General features: G+C 53.0%; 1 protein-coding gene and 1 long non-coding RNA gene across 5 annotated transcripts in view; one reads left to right on the top strand and one right to left on the bottom strand.

The window, feature by feature from the left end:
* Positions 1–19,552, bottom strand: part of Cacna1i (calcium channel, voltage-dependent, alpha 1I subunit) — a 111,055-nt gene extending 91,503 nt beyond the window's left edge. For 3 of the 4 annotated variants that reach the window (XM_006520949.2, XM_030248558.1, XM_006520950.2), the window contains exons 1-2: positions 19,013–19,547; positions 8,146–8,396 (exon numbers count right to left, since the gene is read on the bottom strand). In XM_006520949.2, coding sequence (XP_006521012.1) covers positions 8,146–8,375 — 230 coding nt within the window. In that variant the 5' untranslated portion in view covers positions 8,376–8,396; positions 19,013–19,547. Of the gene's footprint in view, positions 1–8,145; positions 8,397–19,012 lie in introns of all 4 variants that reach the window. The other variant, NM_001044308.2, reaches the window with a different exon arrangement.
* Gm31319 lies at positions 17,059–18,922 on the top strand. The gene is made up of 2 exons (XR_384257.3): positions 17,059–17,280; positions 18,378–18,922. It is a non-coding gene; the product is annotated as a predicted gene, 31319 (long non-coding RNA).
* Positions 19,553–20,396: the final 844 nt, after the last annotated feature.

Raw genomic sequence — 20,396 nt, 5'->3', positions numbered from 1 at the left:
ACAAATTCCCACTATTCCTCTATCAGGAACACACTACTTCAACAGTTCGGAAAACTCCTACTCATGTAGCAAGACCCAGTGGGAAAAACCCCTTCCTGCAGTTAAGCTTCACCAGTACCCCAGGACTCCATCACAGGCAGCCTCCACACCAGCAGTTCTCAAATCACAGATCTCTCTCCAAAACAGACCCTGAGGCTGCCCAGTGGGGCCAGGATCTCCCTAGCCTAGTCAGGCTCCTCTAACAGGCTCTCGGAACCCTGATGACCACCAGTTGGCGTGCAGCCTCTGCTCCAACCTCCAGTCGCATCTTGGGGGATGGTACTTGACTCTGACTTTTATCTCTGAGAAAAACAACTTTCTCCACACCAGATGGAGGAAACGGACAATTTCCCGGGCATGTGTTGCTCTTCCCAGCAGTACCCGCCACCGTCTGGACTGTCCCATTAGGCCAGGACTGGAGGAGGAGGGGACAGCTCCCTTTAGGGAGCCCCTCCTACTCAGAAGGAGCTGAGCCAGGAAGTCTGGACAGAGGGTCCATGGTGCTGAGCTCTAACTAAGCAGCCTGCTTGTACTATATAATACGTTATAATATATAGTATATAATAATTATATGTAAGAGGTGCCACCTCTTCACATTCAACAGGTAGCCTTGAACGAAATCACACTCTCTCCTAGGTCTCCATCCCACCCTGTGCCCCAGCCACACACACACACACACACACACACAAACACACTATGCTCTCTCTTACCCTGGAGCAGCAGACTTCCCACCTGTCTCCCCTGGGTTCCTGAGCCCATCATCATAGACCAGTACTCAGCTAGCCAGCTGCTGCAGGCCCTGTGAGCTCTCCCAGCCTCTCCAGGATGTGTACAGCAAAACTCAGCACTCAGCAGTTTGCTGGCCCTGGAACTCTCATTCCATCCCAGTGTTCCCCACCATGGCCCCATTACACAGGCACACAAGCAGAGGCTCGGCAAGAGAAGGGAGGGTCTCACCCAAGACCACTCAGGCATCGAGCCAAGCTCAGGTCTCCCTTCAGTCAGACACCAAGATTCAGACACCGTGGCATCACCTCAGAGTCACCTGTGCCCAACACCAGCACCAAAGGCTGCAGCATCCCCACCATCCCCCCACCCTCTAGACCCCGAAACACACTCTAGGATCTGTTGCTTGTCACCAAGGTCCCCAAGCACCTTCTTCTGGTAGGTCTCATGGTTCTCGCTACTAGAGCCACAACATGACCCGAGACACTGTGTGACCCAAGACACCTGGCACTCAGTGGCTGACCTTGGCCCCATCATTCCCATACTCAATGGATAGATACTCTGAGTCTCTCTCTCATAAGCAGCATAAGCCTCCAGGGCTGTGCTGTGACCACAGCAAAACCTGCCCCATTCCTACCCAGAGATGGGCCATCTCAACCAGGGCAAAAACCAGAGCCGGCCACTGGCCACTTCATCAGCCCCAGCAGGAAGAGATCGAATGGTCTCAGAGGGAGGGGACTTATCCGAGGTCACCTAGCAATGGTGTTGTCTGCCTGAGCCCAAGTAAAGATGAGGCCTTCTCTGCCTCTCCTTCCTCACTGTGCTTGCTCTCCTCTGTACTAGCTGTCACTGGCCCAGGAGCACACAGGAAGGGGAGGGGCCTCCAGCCTCAATGGGATACCCAGCTAGCCACAGCCAGAAAGTTTCTGAGGATATACACCAAGAACCTGGGGAACGTTGATCTACCCTACTGCCTGGAACTGCCAAGCAAACTCTGGCCCCCAAGGCAGGATGTGGAGAACTGGGTTCAGGCAGTTCTTTATCTGGGAGTTCTGGATAAAGCTGGGGGGTGGGCGCAGAAGGAGAGGGTAACAGAAGTGGCAGGTTCGTGCCAGCTTTGCTCCCTATTGGCTATGTAACCTGACTGGATAAAAGTAACTCAACGTCTCGGAGCCTCATTGTCCTCATCTGTAAAATGGGGTTATGAAGACACCTGTCTCCAAGGATGACTAGAATGGCTGAAGGTAATGCTGCAGATAGAACCCTGCAGCCAGCCAATGGCATATGGATATACACTGGAGGCCTGGCAGGAACCAACTCTAATCCTGTCATGGCCCTATCGCAGAGATGAAAATGTGGGTTTCCAGAACAGGCAATGAAGGTAAGCAGATGTAATCACTTATCCCTAAGAGGGGCTTTGAAAGTCCAGTAGGGGTAAAACAGGGGCACCCCTATTTGTCATGGCTTGGGGAGGGGGGCAGGTGGCCGATGCCGTGGTCAATTAGTGTCTGCCCTGCCATTGGCTGGGCCATGAGCAGCCAGACTCACGCTGATTCGTGTGAATCACAGAGACTGAATCAGATTTTCCCTGGGAACAATGTCCTCTGAAGGTGTGATGTTCCATCTAAAGGACCTGTCGCCTGGCATCTTATTGAATCTCCTGCAGGCAAAGTGTTCACAGAGCCGTGCGTGCACGCATGAGAGCCCGTTCACCCCGAGACTCTCAACATCAGCCCTTCCCATTTGTGGCACGCCACTGCTACATCCCCCTCCCCTCTGACTCTGGCCTTCAGTAGTGAAGGGGACACTACCCACAGGGGAACCGAAGGGGTTATGACACTGGCCACGGTTGCCCGGCAATGAGCAGGAGAACCAGTCCCAGACTGTGTGACTCAGGTAGCCAGCGACTTCCACAAGCCAAACCTCTCTCCCCGTGAGCCAAATGGCCCAGTCTTTCTCCTGGCATCACAAACCCAGAGGCCTCCCAGTTGCTAGCAAGTGGTCCAGGCCCGGTCCAGGCAGGGAGTGGGCTGACGCTCGGGTGAGCGGGATCCCCGCCTACGAGGGTCCCCACCACCTGGTGGCTCACTGTGAGTCAGACAGTGAGTGACTCAGGCCTTGCTTGCTCTAAGCTGCGTAAGAAGCTGAATCAGGAGCGCCCAGGTCCAGAGAACCCTGGGCCAGGGCTCCAGGAGCCAGGGATGTGTGCTCGGGATGGACTGTCGGGGGCTGGCCCCCTTGCCCTGCCCTGCCTGGGACTGGTTATGAGGGAGTAGTTCCCACCTGCCTGACCTGACACTGCAGGCCTTCACCCTCATGTTCGATTTTTAGTGGGGAGGTGAGCCACCATCTGCAAAGATGACACATGCAAAGGGTTATATTTTGTAGTCACGGTAACCAAGGGACAGACCAGCATTTCCTGCCCAAGGTCAGGAATAACCAACATCCCAAATAAGCAACACTGTCCAGACCCTCAGAGCCTGAAATCCAAGCAGGGCTGTTAAGGGGGAGGGTTAGATTAGCACTGATGAGGGCTAGGTTAAACATCCCCTGCCAAGTGCCCTCCCACCAAGGAGAACTAAGTTCAGTACTACATACCCAATAAGGAGCACCACTTTAAACACTACCCTAATTTCCTCCCGCTGAAGAGGACTAGGTTAGACACCGCCTGACACTGTCTAACCCCACCGACTGTGGGAGGGAGATGTTTCCAACTAGGAAAGCATATCAGATCCTCGACAGCCAATAAAAACCAACTCTCCAAGAGAGGCTGTCTCTAAGCACTTGACACCTACTCTGAGGTCCCCCAAGTCCCGCAGGCAGAGTCCCCCGTTGATAACAGCAATCTCCTGGCTCCCACCCACCCAGTCTACTAGGAAACTTCAGCCTCAGCTCTGTGATCACAGCCCAAAGTCCCAGGTCCCTGGACCACAGACAGGCAACATCCCAGCTGCCAAGTTCACACATCTGGAACATAAATCTTTCAAAATATGGATTCTTGAAGTGTCCAGCTATCCTGTCGCCTAGCCTTAAATCCTACCTGTAAACTCTTAGACCCAGTTGAAGCTTCTAGACTAATTGTCTCTGAGCATGGGAATCCCTGACCTCACTCTGCTTTGACACCACCCAGTTGTGACCCCAGCTGTGATCTGAAGTGTCCCCACCCCAGCACAGAACAGCAGATGCTACCACTGACAGCAGCAGACGGTAAGGGTTGAGGAGACTCTCCCAAGGAAGAGGAGGAAAGAGGAAAGGAGGGAGGGCGGGAAGAAGGAAGGGGAGGATGGATTGTGGAGGAAAGAGGATGGAGAAGTGGAAGGAAGTTGGAGGAGAGAAGATGTAGAAAGCAGATGCTAGAGGAGGTGGGAGATGGGGGTGGAAGGATGGAAGATGGAGGAGGAGGAAGGAAAGAGGGGAACAGAAGGTGGAAGAAGGTTGAAGTAAGGAAGGGAAGGGGGTTGAAGAGGAAGCAAGGTGGAGAGGAGGATGGAGAAAGGGTGAAGATGGAGGATGGAGGGAAGAGAAGAGGGCTGACTTATACAACTCAGGACCACCTGCCAAGGATGACATCACCCCCTATGGGCTGGGCTCACTGACATCAACCATTAATCAAGAAAATGCCAGCCGGGCGTGGTGGCGCATGCCTTTAATCCCAGCACGCGGGAGGCAGAGGCAGGCGGATTTCTAAGTTCGAGGCCAACCTGGTCTACAGAGTGAGTTCCAGGATAACCAGGGCTACACAGAGAAACCCTGTCTCGAAAAACCAAAAAGAAAAAGAAAAGAAAAAAAGAAAATGCCAGCCAGGCGTAGTGCCTCACACCTCTAATCCCAGCACTCAGTTAGTAGAAGCAGGTGGCTCTCTGAGTTCAAGGCCAGCCTGCTCTATAGAGTAAGTTTCAGGATAGGCAGAGCTACACATAGAAACCCTGTCTCAAAACAAAAGAAAAAAGGAAGGAAGGAAAGAAGGATAAAGGAGAGGAGAAGAAGAAGAAAAGAAAAAGCCCCCACAGGCTTGTGTACAGGCAATCTGGATGGAGGTTTTTTTCTCAGTTGAGTCCCCTCCTTCCCAAATGCTAGCTTGTGTGAAGTTGACAAAAAAATCTAGCCAGGAAGAGCTGGAAGTGGCTGTGAGCTGCCGTGGGTCCTCTGAAGAGAATACACACTGTTAAGTGCTGAGCCATCTTTCCAGTCACCTTCACTCAGATCTACCACAGGCCCCTTCCCTCCTCCTGAGCCAGCCCCGTTGTGTCCTACTCAAACTGGACTCAGTGAGCAGAGGAGACAGGGAGGGTGAAGTCACTGGGCAGAGTGGCTGGAGGGCCTATTTACCCAACAGGTCAGCAATGTTACCTGCCCAGTCTAGTTAGGTGACAGCCTGAGTTCCAGTAGGCACTGTCCCACCGGCTGAGCATGGTTGGCCTGGCTCCCAACACTGGAAGCCAAAGCTGGAAGGTGGACTTCCCACCAGTCCCTCCTCTCCAGAGGCCCTAGGGGTCAGAGAAAAGGGCTGACACAAAGGACGCTCACGGGCCACCTCCTACATGGCACTTGAGACAGCATTGCCATGTCAGCCTAGTCAACCCTACCGGAATTAGCCTATCAGAATCAGACTCTGAGCCAAGGTGTTCCAAGGGCCAGAGCCATGGTGACCAGCCTACCAATAGAAGCCCAGAGAGGCCCAGTGACTTACTCAATGTCATACAGCATCCTGTCACCTGCCAAGATAGCCGTCTGGCCTTGTCCTGCTGTCTCCCTGGTCCTCTAGCCTTCTCTTCCTGGACAACCTCAAATACCAACCAGGCATCGTGGTATACATTTTTGATCCCAGTACTGGGACCAGACTGATCTATATAGTGAGTTCAAGGACAGCCAGGGCTACATAGAGACCTTGTCTTTAAAAGAAAGAAAGGAGAGGCTAGAGAGATGGCTTAGCAGTTAAGGGTACTGACTGCTCTTCTAGAGGTCCTGAGTTCAGATCCCAACAACCACGTGGTGGCTCACAACCATCTGTAATGGGATCCGGTATCCTCTTCTGGTGTGTGTGAAGACAGCTACAGTGTACTCATATACATAAATAAATAAATAAATAAATATTTTTCTTCAAAAAAAGGAAGGGAAGGAGGGAGGGAGGAAGGGAAGGAGGGAGGGAGGGAGGGAGGGAGGGAGGGAGGGAGGGAGGGAGGGAGGGAGGGAGGGAAGAACCTCCTGCAGTCACCTCTTCTTTAGCCTGGACCCCATATGCTCACATGCTGCATCCCCTTAAGTTTCCTTCAATGCTTTGTTAAAATTGTTCACGTGGAGTTCCTGCTCCTTGGGACAGTCTTGTCTCCCTCTGGGTCCCCCAGAGAAAATATCAAAGTGTCAGTGAATGAAATTACATAGCAGAGGTGAGCATGGTGACATACAACTTTAACCCCAGGACTCAGGAAGCAGAGACAAGTGGATCTCTGTGAGTTCGAGTCTAGCCTGGTCTACATAATAAATTCCAGAACAGTCAGGGCTATGTAGAGAGACCCTATCTCAAAAATCCCAAAGGGGTGAAAATGGTCAGAGACAAAGATAAGAAGAAGGAGGAGGGGCAGGAGCAGGAGCAGGAGCAGGAGCAGGAGGAGGAGGAGGAGCAGAAGGAGGAGGAGGAGGGGGAGGAGGAGGGGGAGGAGAAGGAGAAGGAGAAGGAGAAGGAGAAGGAGAAGGAGAAGGAGAAGGAGAAGGAGAAGGAGAAGGAGAAGGAGAAGGAGAAATTTCAGAGCATGCCATACCCAAAATCCCTTGAGCTATCTCTCATGAATAGTCATGTTCTCATAGCCAAGGGCATCCTCTGGGTCCACTCCCTCTAGTAAAAACCCCCCACTGATTTCTAAGAGCTCAGAGGATACAGGACAATCATCACCTAGGCCCTCAGCTAGGGTTAGCAGCAGGCCTAGGCTCCACCATGGCTCTTGTCAACTTCTCAGACATCTCTAATACTCGGTATGATCTCAGCCCTGCTATCTGCCCTGGGTGGCCTAGAGATCTATCGCCTTTGACATAGGTCACAGAGCCACAACTGGGATCCCTGATACCCAGTCCCACACTACAGCTCAGCCCTGAGCCTGTGTTTGAGAGAGTAGCCCCTAGAACACAAGGTGGCTCTTCAGCGTTCCCCCAGGCTCACTCTGCCCTCCTACTCCAGCCACACCCCTAGTTTTCCCTCTCTGGGCCCCAGCTCCTTCTGAGCCCTTCCTGACACCTCATTCTTTATTGAGGATACTGCTCATCCATACCAAATCAACCACTACAGTTCTGACAGTACCGAGAGGTGGAGACAGACGGATCAGAAGTCCAAGGACATCCTCAGCTACACAGCTAATCTTGGCTATATGAGCTCTTGCATCCAAATAATAATAATAATAATAATAATAATAATAATAATGCCCAGCTTGATGTGAGGTCACATCGAGGGCTACCTGAGGAGATGACACTGATGCTGCCATTTGAAGGATATGGCAACGGATCTGGTCAGGAGAAGAAGGAAAGAAAGAGCGTTTTGGGGGCTGGAGAGATGGCTCAGTGGTTAAGAGCACTACCTGCTCTTCTGAAAGTCCTGAGTTCAAATCCGAGCAGCCACATGATGGGTCACAACCATCCATAATGAGATCTGATGCCCTCTTCTGGTGTGTCAGAAGTCAGCTACAGTGTACTCACATAGATAATAATAAGTAAATCATGGGGCCTGAACGAGCATAAGTCTTGAGTTTAATTCCCAGCAACCACATGATGGCTCACAACCATCTGTACAGCTATAGTGTATTCATATACATAAAATAAATAAATATTTTTAAAAAAAAAAAAGCATTTTGGCTAAAGGAAATGGTCTATGGGAAGCCCGGGAGAATGGACGAACCCAGGGGATGCAGAGGGTGGAGAAGGGGGCTGGTCAGGGCTCCAAGGGTCTGGTGGGCTAGGCTAGGACATTTTTCTGAAACCTAGGGGTAATAGGAATCAGTGAAGGATCTTGAATGTTATGTCCCAAAGTTGATGAGCTGGAAATATTTGCCCCAGTTCAACAGTGATGAGAGGTGTGGCTTCTCAGATGCAAGCAGGGCTCAGGGATTCAGAGCCCTATGCAGATTATTACTGAGGGAAATGGTTCTTAGCAGGAAATCAGAATGCGCAGCCATCAGTAGCTTCCAGAAGCAAGACCCTAGGTCCAGCCTCCATCCTCGACACGTCTCTAGATGGCTAACTGTGCCCACTCACAAAGACCCAAGAAGCGCACTACAGACCTCAGTTCTGCTGGACCATGTTGGCAGGCCAGAGGCCAGGAAGCAACTCTACCCATCCTGCCTTCCCCCGCTGGCCCCTGGTCTGGGCACAGACACACCAGCCTCCAAAGGATATGGGTTACATACCATCTTGATGCACCAGTTCCGTGGGCTCGTGGTCTGGCGCAGGCAGAAGAAGGCAACGGGTGCCAGGTCTGGATGCGGGACGTCAGGGTTGGTTCCATCCAATGGCTCCTCCAGGCCTGGAGGGGATGGAGGGGGACTCCGGGGCCCCGGCTGCTCAGTGATTCCCGGCTCAGGGTCCGGGGCTGCTGAAGATGAGGGTGGTAAGTTGCTGTCAGCCATGTCAGCGTGGAGCAGGGAGCCCTAGGGAGCCAAGAAGGACACACGGTGGGAGTTGGCTTAGCACCCATTCCCCAGCCTACCTCCCTCATGGTGGGTGACAGCTCAAAAAGCCTGGCTCCAGGTCCTGAAAGTCACCCGTCACCCTCACTGTGGTCATGAGCATTAGTAGAGAGAGATGGCACCTAGGTCAGTATCACTCAACTGGGCAAGCCAAGTCACTATGGGTTCCGGCAAATGACAACTATAAAAAAATACAATAAAATCTCAGAATGTAAATAATGTCTTTCTTCTTTTCTTCGTGCTGAGCTAGAGTTCTGGTTGGGAGTGTGGCATGTGATAGAGGGTATGCTTAGTGTGTGCATAGGTCTCGGTGCTAGTCCTAGTACTACCAAAAATAATAATTATTATTAAAATGAAAGTCTAGGCTGAATGTAGCTCAAGTAATAGGATGCTTGCCTAGCTTGCATGGGGTCCTAGGTTTGCTCTCTAGCACCACATAAAGCAGGCACAGTGACACAGCTACACAGAGACATAGAGGGGGAAAAGACCAGAGCTTAAGGGCATCCTCAACTACATAGGCTGTTTGACGTCAACCTGGGATAACTGGGAGAGCCTGTCTCCAAAACATAAAATAAAATAAAATAAAATAAAATAAAATAAAATAAAATAAAATAAAATAAAATATTTAAAAGGTATGGCTGACCAGTTAAGAATGCATGCTGCTGGCCCGGAGAGATGGCTCAGCCATTAAAGGTTAGGCTCACAACCAAAAATATAAGAGTTCTGTTCCCAGCACCCACAGACTCAGTCGTGTTGATTTAAAGTAGCTGTCAAAAGCTAGTTCTTTGGAATTATTTGTTGTATCTGTGATAGGAAACAATTTTACAGTATTAAATTATGTTACTATGAACTTAGAAATGAATTACACTGGATTCTATTTGAAAAGAAAAAAAAATTCATGCTGCTCTTTGAAGGACCCTAGTTCAGTTCCTAACAGCCACATCTGGCAGTTCACAACTGTCTGGAACTATGGCTTCCATGGATCTGATGCCCCCTTCTGGCCTCCTTAGGTAACTGCACTCACATGCACATACCCGCACAGACACACACAGATACATACACATTGAATCATCAAATGTAAATAATATTTTAGGGAAATGAGGGGATGTTACTGTGAACAGGCTCAGGGGCCAGGGCCTTGTGTCACAAAGGAGAAGTTGGATACTGTGAAATCAGACACTGAGGAACAAGTTAGGGAATAGGAGAGGTTTCCCTGAGGAAGTGACATTTGTGACCTCCAGTGAGCTCTTAGGCCAGGAACATCATGCTCACACACACACACACACACACATCAGGATGAGAACCCAGAGCTCTACAAGACTAATCTCTTTGCTCTACAGGTAGAGAAACTGAGGCCCAGGAGAGATACACAGCTAAGTAAGAGCAGAGCTGGGTCTCAGCCGCATGGCTTCCAGATCTGTCCAGCCTCTCTGAAATCCATGATGCTTTGCCAAGAGCCTTGATCTGAAGTATGCTTGGCCTGCCAATCACACACTGGTCCTAACTCCGCTCAGGGACAGTGCTACAGGCTAGCCTTATTAAGATGCACTCACCCACCTCATAGGGAAACTAAGGCCCAGGAAAAGGAGTGGCTTGTGTAGAACCAGAAGAAAATGAGAAGTCAGAACTTCCAGATCTACTTTGGACAAGTGGCAACTGGCCTGACTGACCTCTTGGCAGGCTAGAAAGAGAAGGCTCTCCTAGAGCCCAGCCCCCTACAACCTCACCCTCGGGGCTGCATATCCCTGAAGATTTATCGAGGCTTGACGGGGAGAGAGAGGGTAGGAAAGCCTGCATTCCTGGCTGCTGCTGGCAGCTGCAGAGTTATCAACTGAACCACCCTGAGCTGACGGATCCAGACACTTCTCTGCTCCCACGGGCAACAGACAGGAGCTGATACTTCCTGCCGCTTCGCCCGGCTGGTCAGGGCCGCAGTGTTTTCTCCTGAGCTCCAAGTTTTGCTCCCAATTCCAGAAAAACAGCACAAGCCTTACATAAGCACCTTGGCTGGCCATGCGTCAACCTCCCAGGTAGAGCAGCACCCTCCCTGGGGTGGCTCTAGGTCTTCCCATCACTGAGCCAGCTCTGGAACCCACCACTCCCTTTTACCAGCAATCCCTCCAGCCAAAGGGGACCTCCTGGGCCCCTGGGGGTAGCACTGCCTCTTCCAGGCCTCAGCTTACACTATCCCGACTCTTACTGGAGGGAGGATACTCCCTTGGCCTCCATATCTCTGTTTGTCCTGATTGTCCTGAGCACCTACTGTGTGCGGGCTCCACAGCTATGCTGGTAAATTTCCGTGAACCCTAATTCAGCCCACGCGCCAGCATAAGAAAAGGATCCACACTCAATTCCGTTCCCTCTCTGGCTTTTCCCTACCCCAGTCACCCTCCAAATGTAGTGTATAGCGTACAATTTTTGTTTCTTCTATCTCTGTGGTTTGTCTTCCCAGCCTGCAATGAGACTGTAACTGAAGAGCACAGACTGGCCTGTTATATTTACTGCTATAACCCCAGCTCCTGGAACAGTGAGTGCCTGGAACATACTAGATGCTCAATAAATATTTGTTGGCTACATAAATAAAAAGTATTGAAAAGTAAATAAATAAGGGGGATAATGTGTGAATCCTAATAAATCAGTTCTTCTCTTAAGGAAGAGCCATTGAAGAGCAAAACAGTAAGAATCAAAAGGCACCGCCAGCCATGTTCTGGGGAAAGGACACTCCGAGCAAGAGAAATGGCATGTGTAAAGGCTGGGAGACTGAAGTGGCTGAGTGTGTCTAAGGAAGAGAGAAAAGGAATGAGGCCAGTGTGGCTAATGGGGCAGAGAAGGGAATGAAACTGGAGAGCCCCTTGAAGGAAGACTCCAAGTGCAACAGAAGTCACTGGAGGGTTTAGGCTGGGACCTGGCCTGCCCTGAGCTGTATGGTACACCCTCTTCTGGTAAGCGTGATTCAAGAAGGTGAGCTGGGGAGCAGAGAGAGCAAAGAGGGCTGGAGACATTGCCCTAGGTGGACACAAAGGAAGGCTCTGGGTCTGGCGTCCCCATGGCAGCCTCTTCCCATTGTGGAAACCCTCCTTGCAGCCACACAGAGGGGTGAGCTGCTGGGCTTAGAGAGGCACACAGCTAGCTAGACCAGCGACTTCTTCTCTTGATTCCAGCTTGTATCCACCCACTGCTTGGGCCTCTGGCTCCTGTTTGGCCACACTAAGCTGCCATCCTCCATCCTCAGCCCCCTGCTAGATGTCTCTGCCACTAAGGCCACCACCTCTGGAACAGTCCAGCCAACTTCTGGCCTGTTCCGCACACTCACCCAATCTACATCCTCAACTTGATCCCCAGCACCTGCCCAGCCTCCAGCCTCTGGCCTGCCTTCTAGCATCCACCCAACCTCCACCTTTTGACTTCATCTCCGGGGTTCATCCAGCCTCAACCGCCACCTTTCTTGTACTTGGTCCTCAGTGGGACCCTCACTGCCCCCATCCACTCTCTAACCTACCCCCCCCCCCAATCCCCCAGTGACTGCCTAGCCTCCACTCTCTGGCCCACCCTCCGTTCCTAAAGCTCCCATCTCTGGCTCAAAAATGCCCCCTCCTTCCTGCCTGTGTCCTCACTCCTTTCCCCAGCTGCCTATGCACCATAACTAGAAATCCCAGAGGACTCAACAGCTGAGCTCTTGAGCTCTCGCCTCTCTGCAGGTCAAGCCTCACCACGACAGAGACACACTCCACTCCACCGAAGATGGCAGTAGATTCAGAGTCAGAGTCCCTCCACCACCGCAGAGCACCTCCCTCTTGACACTCTGTGGATCTGATGCCTTCCCCCCCCACACTTTCCCCCCACTCTCCTTCCAGGTGGTGGTGTGGTAAACCAGGAGGAGAGAAGTAGCAGAGATCTACGATGTCTGGAACCCCATTCCGGTTCCTGGTCCCACTGGTCTCTTGGAGGCTCAGCTTCTCTACAAAGTTCAGCCTCCCTCCTGCTTCCTTCAAGCCCCTGTGAAGAAGCAATGCGCTGTGGATGGAAGGCATGATGGAACCCATGGGGGAAAAATGTCTAAACATGCATGTGACCATGTGTACCATGTGTACCATGTGTAGGGGCTGCTACCTCAGCCCTTCCTCTGCCATTGCTATCACCACTACCATCAACATTGTCATCGAAATCACCACCACCACCACCATCACCATCACCACCTCCACTATCACCAACAATAACTTCACTGACTTTACCACCACCATTATCACATCACCATTACCACATCAGCATCAGCACTATCAACATCAGCACCACTATCACCACCCTCACCATCATCATCATCATCATCAGGCAACCATCAAAGGGCCCTGTGCCAATCCCACAATTCATGAATATTTTCCTTCTTGGAGGAAAAGATTAGGACCCAAAGGAGTCCAGCAGTGCCCAATGTCACCCAGCTGACACGGGGCAGTGGTGGAAGAGATGAGTCCTGGCTCAAGTCTGCCCAAGTCCAAAACCCAAATTATTGCAGCAACAACTTAGTGGGTGCCGTGAAAACAGGTTTCCCCTCCAGGCAGACTCAAGAGGCAGTGGAGACACAACAGCCGGTCCAGACTAGGCCCTCAGTCCCCCAAAGCAGTAGGAAGCCTACCTTCTGGAGTATTCCAGATAGCACCAAGGGTTCTCCAGCCCTAGTAAATACCTGAGGCCTATCCTGGCCAGCCAATGGGGGGGGGGGCATTTTTATCAAGTAATCTATTTGTTCTTCAGTCAACAACCACAGAGCAGACAATGTCACTGCTCAAACAAGCAATAAAAATCATTCAGGGAATACAAGGAGAGTTCGGGAATCTCAAAATCATGGGCTCTTGCTCTCATTAGAACAAGAAGGGCTCACCTTACTGTAATGGAATGAGAACCTTCAGTGTGGTGTTTTGGGAGCATAGAGCTCAGAACTGTAACCTGTGTTCGAGTGCCAGCTCTGACCCCAGCCCACCTTGGCACATGACAGCCTGGTGGTGCTTGCTCCCTGCCGACGAAATGAGAAGATTGTTCTGAGGCAGAGCTGCTACTGGGGTGAGCTGGGGTGACCCCACCAAGCACAGAGTACAGGCATCATGTACAGTGAGACCCCAGGCAGCAGCATCCCTACGTCTACAGCATCCCTTCATCTACAGCAGCATCAGGCACAGATTTCTATAGACCTGGGAGTCTGGGGTCCTGGAAAGAGTGCATGATTTCATACATTTTCACGGTCTCCAGAGGGGCACTCTGGAAACCAACAGAACTTAAAATGGCCCAACCCACTACTGTGCGCACACACACACAGCACAGGCACATATGTTCATTGTTACACTCAAGACACACTCCAATGTGAACACACAATGCCCACTGGTACAGATACTCACACGTATAACTTATATTCACACAGAGATCAACTATACAATCCACAAACACACAATAGTGTATATACAACATACAGACATATCTTCACACACAGCCACAGATATGGGTAACACAGAGAGATGCATACAAGCATCCCATAAAGTGCAGATAAATCACACATGTACATAAGATACAAATACATTCGTTATGTGTTCCACAGACACACAACATATACATAGAATCATAGATATACAGACCATATGATCATGCAGACCGATAAACCACACACTCACAGACACATGCTCACATACACACAGAGAGACATCACAGGCACCCTAGGTGTGGTGGCACATGTCTTTAATCCCAGCACTTGGGAGGCAGAGGCAGGCAGAGCTCTTAGTTCGAGGCCAGGCTGGACTACTGAGAAAGTTCTAGAATAGCCAGGGCTACACAGAGAAACCCTTGAAAAGGGGGAGTGGGGAGCAGAAGAAAGAGAGAAATCACAGGCACATGCATACGCGCTTCACACAACTACACAGCCCTCATGCATATAAAACTAGGGCAAAGCTTGATTTGGGGGCCACTGAGAAACCTACTGAGGCTTTGGGAAAACTGCCTTTCAGAGTCTTGCAGGCATCCTCTCAGAGCCCCTAGAATCCTGTCTGCTCCCTCTTCTGCATGACAGCCCCACTGACGCATGATGACAGCCCGCCCACCCCCAGGCCTCGTCTGCCCGAGGCCTCTCGTCACCAGCTCCCTCAACCATTCCTCAAATGACAATTTCCAAATCACCTGCCTCCCAGAACCCCCTGTTGGTCTTCCTTGAGCCTACCCAACATACTCTGCAGGGACAGGGCTAGATTCACACTGAGGTAGCAGGTTGCCTGCCTGATGCTGTAGGTGAGGCCTCTCTAAAGACAGATTGGAGCTCTAGAGCCCAAACATAACCCAGACCTCAGCGCCTACACTTCAAGTGGTCACTACCTGCTTCCGGTCTTCTTCTGAGATGCTGTGTGGTTGCTCAAATGGGTAAGGCTTACCTTTGGCCTCCAGTCGCATGAACTCACACCAAAGTTGCCCTGGCCTGGCTAGCTGACCCTGCCCACATCGAAACTCCTCCATCACAGAATCGACAGCCAGCCTTCCCAGTTTTGCAGCACACACAGAGAATTGACTGGGCCACCCCTCCAAGGACATCTAACAGTGTCACAGCCCACATCATTTGTGGACACTTACAGCATGCCAGGCACCCGATCACAATCCAGAGAATCACGCGTATTTGTTCTCTCCTGCAGGGAGGGAAGCGGAGGCATAGGAAGAGGAAGGGTTTCTCTCAAGGTCAGAGACCACTTAGCAGAAGATCTGGGAAGCCCAACTGCGGATTGTGAGTTAGCAAGTTGGCCAGGTCCCCCTGTCCCTGTCCCTGACCCCAGATATCATCCTGTTTGCTTGCAGTGGCCCTTGGCCCTGTGCTGGTTTGAGCAAGCAAGGTTGCTCCTGAATCTCCACGGGGCATTTGAACATCTCCCAGCTGGTGCCTTTGCTGATCGCTTCACCCACTTTGCAGTAATTAGGGCTTAGGGTCTCATTTGAAATAACAACTCGGGGGCAGGTGGTCACTGATGGGAGTGAGGTGGGTCCCACTGGACCAGGAATCCTAGAGTCCAGGCCGAGCCCAGCCCCCTTCCCCACAGCCCTTTTCATCTCCACCTGTGAAAAACTCGGAGGAGGATGCTGCCCGTCTCCCTCTCAAAGCAGATAACAAATGGAGAGAGATTTGGAAAGTACTTTAATGAAAGGAAAACAGCTTCCCCCTCCAAGGCCCCATGCTAGGTACTGCAGAGATACTTCTAAGTCTCGCAAAAAAATCCTTTAAGGTGGAAGCATTATCCCAATTACAACAAGCTGAGCTCCGCATGCTGAGTGGCCTGCCCCTCCCAGCCCCCAATCAAGGGCCTGCTTATGACTTTCCTGGCTGGGATAAAAGCTTGGAGGGAGAGAGGCTAAGGCCTTAACCCAGCCCTTGCTGCTCAGTAGGTCAGGGTGCACAGCAGGGAGGTGGGACAAGAACCCGATGTCCATCTCAGGATGCATCATTAGCCAAGGCCAGCAGAAGGGGACAGCTAGCTCAGGGAGGACCCTGGGCATAAAGGTCTCTTCTGATCCCAATCCTGAAGAGACACTGGCTCCAAGCCCCCGCCCCTGTACTCTCAGGTACACACTTCTCCTCCCTCTCTTCTGTTCAAGAACCCCAAGTTGCCAGCACATGCTTAGGGGTGCCCAATGACCACGTGTCCAACACCCCCGTGAGCCATCCAGAGCCCAATTCTCACACCCAGAGCACAGGAGAATATGGAGATGTGCAGCTCTGTCTCCACAATGACCTCAGCAAGGAAACCAGACCCTGCCTAAGGCATTGAAGCCCCCCTAGAAGGCCCATTTGGCCTGCTCCCTTCTCTCACCTCTGGGTTCTAGCGACCAGAATGAGGCCTGGCACTCAGTAGGTGCTTTACTAAATCAGAAATCCAGGTTTATTTTTCTTCTCTTCTCTGGCTGGCAGCTTAGGATGAGGAAGGCTTGCCCCGCATCTCTCAGATTTCAGGACCCACAGGCCTGCAGACCAGGGATTCCCAGATGCTCACACAGGAGCCTGCGCCCACACAGCTGTGGAGTCCCAGCCCAGACCTAACACCAGGGTGAACAGAGGGCACTACACAAGGCACACTCCGGGAACATGTGGGTAGAAAATATTCTCCAGAAAGGAGAGAGGGAGGGAAGAGATGAAGTGGGGGAAAGAGGGGGGGGGGGGGAGAAGGGATGGAGGAGCCAAAACCAAGGGTGGGAAATGGGCCCTGATCTCCCCTCCTCTAGACCTACACACACACACACACACACACATACACACACCCCAACCCAGCATCTACTCTTTGCAGGCCGTTTTGAAGCATCCTAAATGCAGTGCTGGGGAGTCGGAGAACAAGACAATGATGAGAGGCAGTGAAACCGCACCAGCCTTTATCATCACCTCGGCAAGAGAGCTCTAATCTGCTGGGGGTGGCCTCTGTGGGGGAAGGGCACGGCCCAGAGTCTGTCCTGGGAGCTGCACTTGGGGTATGGGGATGAACGGTAGGGACAGAGCAGGAGATGTGGCCAGACTGTGTGTTCTGAGCACGTCTCTTGAGTTCAGAAGCACTTGGAGGTTTTAGGGTACCGCTTGCAGTAGCCGCTTCCCAGGATGGGTGAATGACAAGCAAGTCCTCTATGGTGGAGAGTCGACTAGGGTGGAGGAGTGAGCGGGAGGTTCCTACAGCAAAACCCCACCCACTTGCCCAAGGTCAAGGGGAGTCAACCTGCGGGGATAAAGACTTGCCGGCGCCCCCTGGCGGACTTAGAAGATACCCTCACTGGTCCAGTCTTGCAGAAGCTATTGATTCAAGAGCCAAGTGGGGAAGGCAGACAAGGAGGTTAGACAGGAACTCAGGTAAGAAGGGTAGAGAACTTCAGTCGAGGGAAAGAGGGGCCTCCAGACAGGCTTTTAGCCCCTCCCCCAAACTGTTCTAGCTGCCTGAGGAGCCTCCTGCTCGCAGGCACTGCTCTGAGCAGCCGTAGTGATTCCCTCAGGCCTTCTACGGTTATGGAAGGTTCTCCAGTTGGGTGCCAGGCCAGCGCAGGGTCCCCTTCTTGTCTCTTCATCCACCCCTAATCTGCTGCCCCAAGCTTAGTTCTAGCTCATATCTTCCTATCCCATCCTGACATCTCACCCACTGATACCCCGTGCCTGGAAACCACTACTGCCCAGGCCCAGGACTTGGAGCCCAAACAGAAAGTTTGTCCCGAGGGGTGGACAAGAGTTTTGAAGGAGTCCTTGAAGCTGAGTCCGGATGTTGATTCACGAAGTGATTCCAGTTTAGTGAGTGAGAACCAGAAGACAGGCCTGAACCCCCTCAGCAAACCTTTTCCCCAGCCTGGCCCTGGGACCCATACCCTTCCTTGTGTGTGGCATTTGAGTCTGCAGGCAGTGGTAGAATCTGCAGAGACAAATCTCCCACACAATGAGCAATGAGGAAAGGACTGCTCAGGCCAGCCTGAGCCCTCCATTCTAGGACGGCAGTCACATGCGAAGCAGACCCTGTCACACTACGCAGACACAGAGAGGCAGGCTCTCTCTCTCTCTCTCTCTCTCTCTCTCTCTCTCTCTCTCTGCCTCTCTCCTTTTTTCTGTCATACACACACACACACACACACACACACACACGCATGCACTCACACCTACACACATGCATACAACTCAAAACCCAGACTCCACAGGCCAGAATACATTCAGGGGTCTCTCCTTGGACCCCGATCTCCTCTCAAAAACCTAAGATCCTGCTGAGAAAGGACAGAGCACAGGGGCTGGCCGCTGTCTCCGCTGGGCCTATTTCTGAGCCCCCTCCCCCAGGCTTCCTGACCTCCCAGAAAAGAGATCTACCCACCCCCTGCTGAGCCCTCTTGCCCCTTCACTCCACACACACCATCCAACAGACAATTAAATCCCAATCATCACAAACACTCATTATATAACCTTCTCCCTGGCAGCTGAGGACTCCTCTTGGCCCCTTGGACTGCCCGCTCCAACCCGACCTGGCTTCATGCAGCGCGACCTAGGTGGGCGCCTAGGGTGACTGGCGAAGGAAGGGCCCTCCACCACCCGGCCTGGAGGAAAGTTAAACCCTGCCCGGGGTTCTCTCACTCAATCCCGCCCGCCGTCCTCCGTCTCTAGCTAACGCTCCTAGCTCAGCCCTGCCGGACACTGGCACCAGCTCTGATCCAGCTGGTCGCAGAGCCGCAGCAGAGGGACAGCAGGACGGACGGACAGACCGCCCGGGCCCCCGCCAGCAGCCTGACTTGTTGAATAAATTTCTGCAGCGCTGGTTGAGCCGGCTTTGGGTTTCAGTATTGGCACCAAGAGAACTTTCGTGGCCTTGGAGAGGGGCCCCGGTCAAAGTTCCCTGTCCTTCCAACGCAGGGCCCCCACCCCACCCCCCAAGCAAGGGATGTGACGCCCACCTGATGGGTACGCGCGGGCGGGTGAGGGGGATCAGTCCCCAGAAATAATAAATAAATAAATAAACAAACAAAAACGCCTCTATAAAGAAAGAGCCCGACGCGCCAAGAAACCAAGCTGGGGGCTGAGCCTCTCCTTCCCCCTCCACCGTCACTGCCTCCCCTACCTTGGCATGGACGTGGCTGGGCAGCGGGGTCGTCCCGGGCAGAGATGCGGGGGTGACGCGTGTCCCCGAAGCCGGCGTGGAGAGGGACCCCGCGCCCCGCCGGCCCCACGCCTCAGATTCCGGGATCAGCTGCGCCCCCGGGGCGAGGGGGGCGGCGCACGCAGGGTGGCGGGCCCGGGGGCGCGGGCCATGGCGGGCGGGTCGCCGCGGCTCGGGGCGGGTGGCGCGGACGAGCGGCGGACCGCGCGGAGTTGGAGCGCGCGGCGGGCGGCGGGCGCGCGGCGCTCCGGGCCGGGGGCGGGGGCGCGGGGCCGCGGCAGGGCAGGTGCGGGGCGGCAGGCGCGGCGGAGCGCGGGGTCGGGTCACCCGGGTCCCCGGCTTCGGCGCCCCTGGCGCCCCCGGCCCGGACTCGAGGCGCAAAGGGGCTGCGCGCGACGGGGGCTGCGGAGGAGCCGGAGCGCCAGGCGGTGCGGGGACGTGCGGCGGCGGCGAGACCGAGCCGCGCCGCGTGCGAGGAAAAGCCGTCCTTATACTGACACCAAATGTCTTCGGGGAAAGCTGCAGGCTCGGGGCGCTGGAGGGGGAGGTGTGCGGGCGACAGACTGAGTGACGGTGGCGCGACTGAGTCCCCTCCGGAGAGGCGGGAGCCCCCGGGAGTGCAGCCACCTCCTAACAATTTAGGGTCGCACCGCTGGGGAGGGTCCTGACCCTTTTGGCCCTGGGCTTTGTCCATCATGCGTAAAAACGGGAGAGCCTTTGAATGAGCAGCCCAGGTGCCTAACGCTTATTGGTCTTGTTACACTTCGGATTCTCACTGGGCTTCCTGTTGGGGTGCTTGCTCCACTGCCCAATGAGGGGGTCACCAGCATAATGCTCGAACCGGTCTCCAAAGGTCGTTCAGAAACCCAAGTTCCCACCAAGCTTCCCATTCTGGTCCCACTTCTTCCTGCCCTTCAAGATGGACGCAAAAGACCACCAGCAGTGGCCGTTGCATGCCTGTAATCCCAGAAGAAGCAGGCAGACCTTTAAATTCGAGATTATCCTTAGTCCATAAAGCCAGTTCCAGGCCTACATAATGAGAACCCAATCTCAAAAAAAGAAAAGGAAAATCCTACCTCCTTTTAAAAGCTTCTGAGTGACCTACACGCCCCCCTCCCGTCCACGAGGTGAGCAGATGCCCATCTTTACCCAGCTGCAAGGTCAATCTTCCACCTCACCCCTGGGCAGCTGAGAGACCATGAAATGGGCACCCATCTCTCTTGTTTTCTGCAGCACCAACTCCCCAATCCCAGCCCTCTTACCAGGTAGCCCCACCTCCCCCCTGCATGGGTTATAGACTCCAGGAAGGAGTGTGCAGGATTGTGAGCCCTTTTCATTGGTTCCT

This window comes from Mus musculus, chromosome 15, assembly GCF_000001635.26.
Source record: "Mus musculus strain C57BL/6J chromosome 15, GRCm38.p6 C57BL/6J".
Taxonomy (NCBI): Eukaryota; Metazoa; Chordata; class Mammalia; order Rodentia; family Muridae; genus Mus; species Mus musculus.
Note: the sequence above shows the minus strand (reverse complement) of the source record. Positions and strands in the feature narration are given on the sequence as shown.